General features: G+C 42.6%; 1 protein-coding gene across 3 annotated transcripts in view; it reads right to left on the reverse strand.

Moving 5' to 3' along the window:
* Nucleotides 1-1,948: 1,948 nt before the first annotated feature.
* The window catches only part of slc1a3a (solute carrier family 1 member 3a), a 19,011-nt gene continuing 11,062 nt past the window's right edge, over nucleotides 1,949-9,897 (reverse strand). For 2 of the 3 annotated variants that reach the window (XM_035526499.2, XM_035526501.2), the window contains exons 5-10: nucleotides 9,582-9,624; nucleotides 8,362-8,633; nucleotides 6,898-7,131; nucleotides 5,888-6,082; nucleotides 4,224-4,358; nucleotides 1,949-2,771 (exon numbers count right to left, since the gene is read on the reverse strand). In XM_035526499.2, the coding sequence (XP_035382392.1) occupies nucleotides 2,558-2,771; nucleotides 4,224-4,358; nucleotides 5,888-6,082; nucleotides 6,898-7,131; nucleotides 8,362-8,633; nucleotides 9,582-9,624 (1,093 nt within the window). In that variant the 3' untranslated portion in view covers nucleotides 1,949-2,557. The remainder of the gene's footprint in view (nucleotides 2,772-4,223; nucleotides 4,359-5,887; nucleotides 6,083-6,897; nucleotides 7,132-8,361; nucleotides 8,634-9,581; nucleotides 9,625-9,897) is intronic. The other variant, XM_081704696.1, reaches the window with a different exon arrangement.

A 9,897-nucleotide genomic window follows, 5' to 3' on the forward strand; every position in this document is an offset into this window, starting at 1 on the left:
TCTTGCATCCATCTACAGTTCTGTCATCATCCACAGTCCTGCATCCATCCATAGTTCTGTCATCCATCTACAGTCCTGACATCCATCCACAGTCCTGCATCCATCCACAGTCCTGCATCCATTTACAGTTCTGTCATCCATCCACAGTCCCGTATCCATCCACAGTCCCATCATCCATCCACAGTCCCATCATCCATCCACAGTCCTGCATACATCTACAGTCCTGTTATCCATCCACAGTCTTGCATACATCTACAGTTGTGTCATCCATCCACAGTCCTGCATCCATCCACAGTTCTGTCATCCATCCACAGTCCTGCATCCATCTACAGTCCCGACATCCATCCACAGTCCTGCATCCATCTACAGTTCTGTCATCCATCCACAGTCCTGCATCCATCCACAGTCCTGACATCCATCCACAGTTCTGCATCCATCTACAGTTCTGTCATCCATCTACCGTTCTGTCATCTATCCACAGCTCTGTCATCCATCTACAGCTCTGTCATCCATCCACAGTCCTGCATCCATCTACAGTTCTGTCATCCATCCACAGTCCTGCATCCATCTACAGTCCTGCATCCATCCACAGTCCTGCATCCATCTACAGTCCTGTCATCCATCCACAGTCCTGTCATCTATCTACAGTTCTGTCATCCATCCACAGCTCTGTCATCCATCTACAGCTCTATCATTCATCCAGTCCTGCGTCCATCTACAGTCCCATCATCCATCCACAGTCCCGTAATCCATCAACAGTCCTGTCATCCATCCACAGTCCTGTCAGTTTTTAAGAAATTAACTTTGACCCTGAATCAAAAACATTTAATTCCAAGTATGTTTTAGTTTAATTGTTTGTAACTGGATCATGTCAATAAATCTAGCATTTTGAAAGAAATATTGTGTGTGCGCCTGATGCTTATGAGATGTTGGATATCACACATTCTGACTTCTCCTTAAGCCCTTATACTGGCAACAATCACAGACACAGTACTCTAAAACAAGTTGTACTTCATCAATTGCCACCCAGATGACATACTCAACTTTTTTATATGACTCCAAAATTGTAGTCATAGACAAGGCAAGATTCAACACCAGTACAAAAACATTATCAAGCCAGGAAAACAACAGTCTGAGTCAAATACCAGCAGAGCAAATCACACATCAGGTAAAGCAGAAGTCACAGAATAACAAAATAGGGTCAATACCATAAGCCGACCGTAGAAATAAACACTCAGTATTCACTAAGGGTAGTTGCAATACTTCACAAAAACTGGACTAAACAAACAGGTTTAAATAGGCAGGTGAAATTGTAGACAGGAGAGTGTACTCATTATTCCGGTGATGAGGAATGAGAGAATGTGTGATGATTGGGTGATAGATCTCTTTGGCTATGCTTGGGAACCCTTAATGAAGGGTCTAACCCTAACCCTAGTTAATGAAGGGTCTAACCCTAACCCTAGTTAATGAAGTGTCTAACCCTAACCCTATATACCAACACAATAATAAACACATTAAATACTGCAGTCAGTCTGATGTTTATCAACACAATAATAAACACAGTAAATACTGCAGTCAGTCTGATGTTTACCAACACAGTAATAAACACAGTAAATACTGCAGTCAGTCTGATGTTTATCAACACAATAATAAACACAGTAAATACTGCAGTCAGTCTGATGTTTATCAACACAATACTAAACACAGTAAATACTGCAGTTAGTCTGATGTTTATCAACACAATAATAAACACAGTAAATACTGCATTCAGTCTGATGTTTATCAACGCAATAATAACCACAGTAAATACTGCAGTCAGTCTGATGTTTATCAGTACAGTTACGGATGTTTTCCTGAATCAAGATTTGTTTTCTTATACCTTCACTGTACACAATCACTGCTGTGCACACTTCAGCAATCATAAATAGAAATAATTCACACAAGGAAATGATCAAAACAGTCCATTTTTATTTTTTTCTGTACAAATTGACATTGGTTTTGTTACCATTAAAACAGTCACAGTACTGTATTACAGTGCTGTCTAACTGGGTAACAGTGCTGTATTACTGGTTCACAGTACTGTATTACTGGGTCACAGTTCTGTATGACTGGGTCAGTTCACTGTACTGTATTACTGGGTGACAGTGCTGTCTAACTGGGTAACAGTGCTGTATTACTGGTTCACAGTACTGTATTACTGGGTCACAGTTCTGTATGACTGGGTCAGTTCATTGTACTGTATTACTGGGTAACAGTGCTGTCTAACTGGGTAACAGTGCTGTCTAACTGGGTAACAGTGCTGTATTACTGGATCACAGTACTGTATTACTGGGTCACAGTTCTGTATGACTGGATCAGTTCACAGTACTGAATTACTGGGTGACAGTGCTGTCTAATTGGGTAACAGTGCTGTATTACTGGTTCACAGTACTGAGACTAGTTTGGGTGGAGAGAGGGATGGGACAGTGTGGAAACTGAAGGCTGGTTAAGGTGAGTATGGTAGGAGAGTAGGAGATGGTTGGTGTGGTAGGGCAGGAGGGTGGGGCTGGTGGAGCCACTACATCTTGGTCTCGCTGTCGTGGAGTTTGTTGCAATCATGCTCGCTCTCCTGAGACACCAGATGGTATGGCAGCTTCTTGGTGTTGCTCTCTTCACACACGGAGTTCCCTGCCTCCATGTCAGCTGCTTGCAGCTCATGTCGGGACAGGTGCGCCACAATTCCTGCACCGATCGAATCACCCAAGACGTTAGTGGTGGTTCGCAGACGGTCTCTGCAGACAGAAAGAGAGAGACAGAGAGAGAGGGAGAAACAGATGGAGAGAATGAGATAGACAAAGAGGTTTAGCCAAAAATTATGAAACTATGACTTATGGGCAGTGGTATCTCAGGGTTAAAGTACTCAACTTGTAATCGGAAGGTTGCCAGTTCAAGCCCCACCACTTCAAATTGCCACTGTTGAGCCCCTGAACAAGACCCTTAACCCTCAATTACAATTGTATTTACAATCAGCCTTAATTTTAATTTGCTTTGGATAAAAGTGTTAGCTAAATGCTGTGAATGAAACACTGAAAGAACACTTGTTAAGTTTCATATTTCATCTAACAATTACATGTCTGTTCAATATACTTCTGCATATCGCATCCTTCTAACATAGACAGTTATGGCTTCCGAGTTCTTGTTGAAACATTTGAGTTGTTCAAGTATTGGTGAACCGTGTGACCACTGCCTAAATCAAAATCAGGTAACCAGTTTTTGTTCACTATTATGTGTGCAGTACCTAATTTCCCTGAGACAATACCACTACGTATGCTCTTGTTATCACTCAGGCCTTCGTGAAGTTCTTTTGCATATTCAGTTTGATCCAGACTGATCCAGGTACACATTTCTGAAGTGTTTCACACATTACAAATGTTTGACTATAAAAAACATGGTGTTGAGTTCTTAGTACCCAGAGTACCAAGGGGCTCTGTGGCATTTTAATAAGTCTTTAAAAGCTGTGTTTCGGAACTGCTGTTGTGAGACAGGAAATGGCAGGGATTTGTTCTGCTTGCTGCATGAGAAGAGATACTGGAGTGTCATTCTTCACATCTAGTCCTGCAGAACTTGTGTTTGGACACAGAGTACATGGACCTTTGAGTTTCAGAAGAAACTTTTATGTCTGCTGATATTATGCAAAAGCCCAATACCAGTTAGAAGCAGCATCAGTGCATTCCATGAGACACTCTTCTCCTCGGATGTAATGCGTGAAGTTTTAAAGTTGTCAAAAACGTTTTTAAAGATGTAGCAGTAGGACATTATTGTATAGTAGTAGGACTAAAGATGTAGCAGTAGGACATTATTGTATAGTAGTAGGACATTATTGTGCAGTAGTAGGACATTATTGTACAGTAGTAGAACATTGTTATGCAGTAATATGACATTATTGTGCAATAGTACCACATTATTGTGCAGTAGTAGAACATTGTTGTACAGTAATATGACATTATTGTGCAGTAGTGGGACATTATTGTGCAGTAGTAGCACATTATTGTGCAGTAGTAGGACATTATTTTGCATTACAGTAGTAGGACATTATGGTATGATGTTTAAAGCTAAGGGATGGTATCTAAAGCTTTGATATGACATCCAAAGCTAAGGGATGGTAACTAAAGCTTTTTGCTGTCTCCTGCAGCACATGTCATATACTGTGCCATGGTGAATAAGATATAAAATAGTGCACTTACAGGAACCAATCCACTGCGATAATCAAACTGACATCATCAGTGGGCAGTCCTACAGATGTCAGCACTATCACCATGGTAACCAGACCAGCCTGTGGGATTCCAGCTGCTCCAATGCTTGCAGCAGTTGCTGTGATACTGGCAAGCAAACAAACCCACATACACACACACACACACACACACACACACACACACACACACACACACACACACACACACATACACACATACACACACACACACACACACACACAAAAACACGTACATACACACAGACACACATAAAATTTAAATTTCACCAGTAAACAATAAATAGTAAACAGTATATATTCTATTCTCATAAAAGCTTGGTTTCCTGGTTTCCTGAGAATGTGAAAAATACACAAGACAGTGAGAACCACTACTATCCAAAGTGTGTAAGTAATTTTTAAACTTTTGTGTGTGTGTGTTTGTGCATGTGTGTACACTGAATGGCCACTTTGTTACACACTTCTGCTGGATCTTTCATGATTAGCGCTTCCATGTGTGAAAATTAGATATGATACCATAAGCATAAAATCAGCTCATCGAGTGTTCTGTGGAAATGTAAATCCACACTAGAACAGGACAATTCAAATGAGCCATGGTCATCAGTGCTGGACTAAACATGGTCATCAGTGCTGGACTAAACATGGTCATGGTCATCAGTACTGGACTAGACATAGTCATGGTCATCAGTCCTGGACTAGACATGGTCATGGTCAGTCCTACACCAACCAGGACCAGTATTTCAAAAACAGCCGACCTTGTGGCATTTTGAATGGAGTATATGGAGTATTGTGAGTATGGAGTATATGGAGTATCGTGAGTATGGAGTATAGAGAGTATTGTGAGTATGGATTATATAGAGTATCATGAGTATACAGTATATGGAGTATCATGAGTATGGAGTATGCAGATTATCGTATGTAGTGTATGGAGTATCATGAGAATTTGGCACAAGCAGCATGAATTGATGAGCCCTTCTTGTCAGGGGTCAACAGTCCAGACTTGTGGAGATGGGGTAATGGTGTGGGGAATGTTTTCTTGGCACACCCTGTATCCTCTGATACCTGTAGATGGGTGTCTGGAAAGTAGGATGTATCTAAGCATTGTGGCCAACCAAGTTCATCCCTTCATGGCAGCTGATTGCCCGGTTTCAGAAGAACACTTTCAGTAGGACAATGCACCATGACACAAGGGTCATATAGTCCTGGATTGGTTCAAGGAACATAATGGTGAGTTTTCCTTCTTTGGTCTTCACAGTTCTCAAATCTTAATTCTGTAGAGCATCTCTGGGACGAAGTAGAACAGGCTGTTCAGAGCATGTCAGTGCCTCCATTGAATTTGTGGCCACTGGGAGAATGTAGTGGAATGTATGCAGGGATGAATGGCTGTGATTGGGAATGCCAAACGAAGTCCAGAACACTACCAGATGGGTGTCTGTAATAAAGTACATTCAGTGTATGTGTGTGTGAGAGGTGAATATAGAGCCAGACAGAGAGAGGGTTCAGTTATAACCCATCAGCTGTATCATATATCTGTGTGTGTGTGTGTGTGTGTGTGTGTGTGTGTGTGTGTATGTGTGTGTGTGTGTGTGTATAAGTGTGTGTGTGTGTGTGTATAAGTGTGTGTGTGTGTGTGTGTACCTAATGGTGAGGATCTGTCCAAAGTTGAGTTCCATGTTGTTGACCTGAGCAATGAAGATGGCAGCGAGAGCTTCATAGAGCGCCGTGCCATCCATGTTGATGGTCGCTCCCACCGGCAAGACAAAGCGTGTCACTCGCTTATCAATACCGTTGTTCTCCTCCAGACACTTAAATGTGATGGGCAGAGTGGCTGAGCTGTTCACACACACACACAAATGCACACATACAGACATATACACAAAAATTAATACACACAGGCACACATGATTTTGGTATGATTCCTTACAGGCTGAGGCATTGTTATGTGAAGGTGTGTGGTGAAGTTATTGGAAGGATACAGGGGATAAGCTGTGTGATCTGTGGAATGTGTTAGGTATGGAGGAAAGTGTGTGATCTATGGAATGTGTTAGGTATGCAGGAGAGTGTGTCATCTGTGGAATGTGTTAGGTATGGAGGAGAGTGTGTGACCTGTGGAATGTGTTAGGTATGGAGGAGAGTGTGTCATCTGTGGAATGTGTTAGGTATGGAGGAGAGTGTGTGACCTGTGGAATGTGTTAGGTATGGAGGAGAGTGTGTCATCTGTGGAATGTGTTAGGTATGGAGGAGAGTGTGTGATCTGTGGAATGTGTGAGGTATGGAGGAGAGCCTCATCAGCCACTGATGTAATTGGTATCTGACTGGAGTGTCTTAGTGTGCTCTTTCTGGAGTGCAGTGTGTGGTAGGTGTGTGGTAAGTCAGGTGTGTGGTGTGTGGAAGTTCAGGTGTGCGGTGCGTGGTAGGTCAGGTGTGTGGTATGTGTATAGTAAATCAGGTGTGTGGTGTGTTAGTTCAGGTGTGTGGTAGGTCAGGTGTGCAGTGTGTGGAGGGGTGTGGTAGGTCAGATGTGTGGTAGGTGTGTGGTGTGTGGTGTGTGGTAGTTCAGATATGTGGTGTATGGAAGTTCAGGTGTGTGGTGTGTGGTAGATCAGGTGTGCGGTGTGTGGTAGTTCAGGTGTGCGGTGCATCCTCACCTGGAGGACGTGCCCAGGGCAGTCACCAGAGCCTGCAGCAGACCCCCAATGAACACGAAGGGGTTTTTGCGTGTGACCAGCAAGTAGAGCGTAGGCAGTACGAGGATGGCATGGATGAGGAGGCCGATGATGACGGTGATGGTGTACATACCCAGCTGTCCCCCCATGGCAGACAGGTCCTCCATCTCTACGATCTTCCCCGCAATCAGGAACAAGATACCCAGAGGAGCGTACCTGCCAAAAACACACTCCACATTACACCTGAGGAGCGTACCTGCCAAAAACACACTCCACATTAAACCTGAGGAGCGTACCTGCCAAAAACACACTCCACATTACACCTGAGGAGCGTACCTGCCAAAAACACACTCCACATTACACCTGAGGAGCGTACCTGCCAAAAACACACTCCACATTACACCTGAGGAGTACAATTTGCTCCGCAAACACCTGTGATGTTGACTCTGTATTTGTTGTTCATTCATTTTATTTCAAGTGTTTCTGAACACTTGAAGTCAAGGTGTTACTGTAGAAAGGTCCCAGGCATCAGGGTTTTTGGGCATGGGGATTTTACTTGACTTGCAATCAGAAGGTTGCTGGTTCAAATCCCACCACTGCCTTGTTTCCCCTGAGCAAGACCCTTAACCCTCAACTGCTCAAGTTGTACTCACTCATAATTGTAAATCACTTTGGATTAAAAAAGTGTCAGCTAACTGCTGTAAATGTAATTGAAGAGCAAGTTAGGATTAAGATTATTTTTAGGGTTAAGATTAGTTTTAGAGTTAAGATTAGAGTTAGGTTTAGGGTTAATATTAGGGTTATGATTTAACCCTAAATTAGGGTTAAGATTAAAATTAGGGTTATGGTTAGGGTTAAGATTAGGACACTATTAAAGAAGGACAAATTATGAGCCAATGAGAATACATTCAGTGTCACCACTGTTGATCTAGATAATATATTCAGTAAATTCGTCTGATTACAACTAGAGTGGAAGCAGGAATTTATCATCTGATTATAACTAAAGTGGAAGCAGAAGTTTATTATCTGATATCAACTTGTCCACAACTGATTCTTGAACTCCAGTATCCTGTGATATTGTCAACTAAACTTGAAAGAAAATTGCTTTAATCAAACAAATCTTGTGTTCAAGACCAACAATGCTACAGCACTCAAATTTGTATATGTCCATGAAAGTGAAAAAAGTCATAAATAAAAGCACATCATTACTAACAAAAGCATTTTGAAAGTAATGAAATCCTTGAGAGGATGAGAACTGTGAGCAGAGATCCAGCCCGGGATGACACAACGACCTGAATGAGGAATGTGAGTCGCATTCTGTGTGTTTCTTTTGTGTGGCTCTGTGTGAACCAAGACCGCCAACTGCTTAAAGATGTGAATCATTTGATCTTTTGACCCCAGAGGCCTGTGTCCTCTGAACGCCCTCTGCCCTCTGCCCCTACTCACCACATTATAACGCCAACGAGCCTCATGATTGCCTCGTTGAGACAGTCAAAGAAGTCCCGCAGGGGCTGGCCCTGTTCCTTCATCCCGCCGATGGTGAGGCCGAAGGACATGGAGAAGACCACCAAGCCCAGCGCATTGATGCCATTCACTGTCCCCAGAACTGGGATCTCCTCCTCGTAACGGACCGCCCCCGAGCCATTAGCTAGAGCGGAGGCACTCTCATTCAACACCACCTTCACTGTCACCACCCGCTTACCATACTGGGTCCTAAACTGAGAGAGGAAGAAAGAGAGAAAGAAAGAGAACAAGAGGGAGAGGAGAGAGAGGGAGAGGGAAAGACAAAAAAAGAAGAGTGCAAACAAAATGAAGTGTAAGGGTAAGTGCTTGGTGCTGTGGTGGTGTATGTAACAAGGCTGGTTACGGTTAGGGTTAGGGTTATGACAGTGTTAGTGTTATGACAGTGTTAGGGTTATGACAGTGTTAGGGTTAAGGTTAGGGTTATGACAGTGTTAGGGTTAGGGTTATGACAGTGTTAGGGTTAGGGTTATGACAGGGTTAGGGTTAGGGTTATGGTTATGACAGTGTTAGGGTTAGGGTTAGGGTTATGACAGTGTTAGGATTAAGGTTAGGGTTAGGGTTATGACAGTGTTAGTGTTCTGACTGTTACGTTTATGACAGTGTTAGGGTTAGGGTTATGACAGTGTTAGGGTTAGGGTTATGACTTTGTTAGGGTTATGACAGTGTTAGGGTTAGGGTTATGACAGTGTTAGGGTTAGGGTAAGGGTTAGGGTTATGACGGTTAGTGTTAGGGTTAGGGTTCGGTTTATGACAGTTGGTGTTAGGGTTAGGGTTATGACAGTTAGGGTTAGGGTTAGGTTTATGACAATTAGTGTTAGGGTTAGGGTTTGGTTTATGACAGTTATTGTTAGGGTTAGGGTTAGGGTTATGACAGTTAGGGTTAAGGTTAGGTTTATGACAGTTAGTGTTAGGGTTAGGGTTAAGTTTATGACAGTTAGTGTTAGGGTTAGGGTTATGACAGTTAGTGTTAGGGTTAAGGTTAGGTTTATGACAGTTATTGTTAGGGTTAGGGTTAGGGTTATGACAGTTAGGGTTAGGGTTAGGGTTAGGTTTATGACAGTTAGTGTTAGGGTTAGGGTTATGACAGTTAGTGTTAGGGTTAGGGTTAACTCTGGAAACCACAGACAGTGTAATGGCTTTACCTGCTGGGTACAGGCTTGTACTAGGTTTGGAGGAAACATATTTCTGTTAAAAAAGAAAGCAGCAAGAGTGATAAAGAGAGATTCATAAGAAAAAAACATGATTTTGGTCAGTAGATGTTAGAGATAGATCTTACTGATCTAACCCTAACTCATCCACTGATCTTACTGATCTAACCCTAACTCATCCACTGATCTTACTGATCTAACCCTGACTCACCCACTGATCTTACTGATCTAACCTTAACTCACCCACTGATCTTACTGATCTAACCCTAACTCACCCACTGATCTTACTGCTCTAACCCTAACCCACCTA

This window comes from Electrophorus electricus, chromosome 1 (genome assembly GCF_041902795.1).
Source record: "Electrophorus electricus isolate QZ-2024a chromosome 1, ASM4190279v1, whole genome shotgun sequence".
Lineage (NCBI taxonomy): Eukaryota > Metazoa > Chordata > Actinopteri > Gymnotiformes > Gymnotidae > Electrophorus > Electrophorus electricus.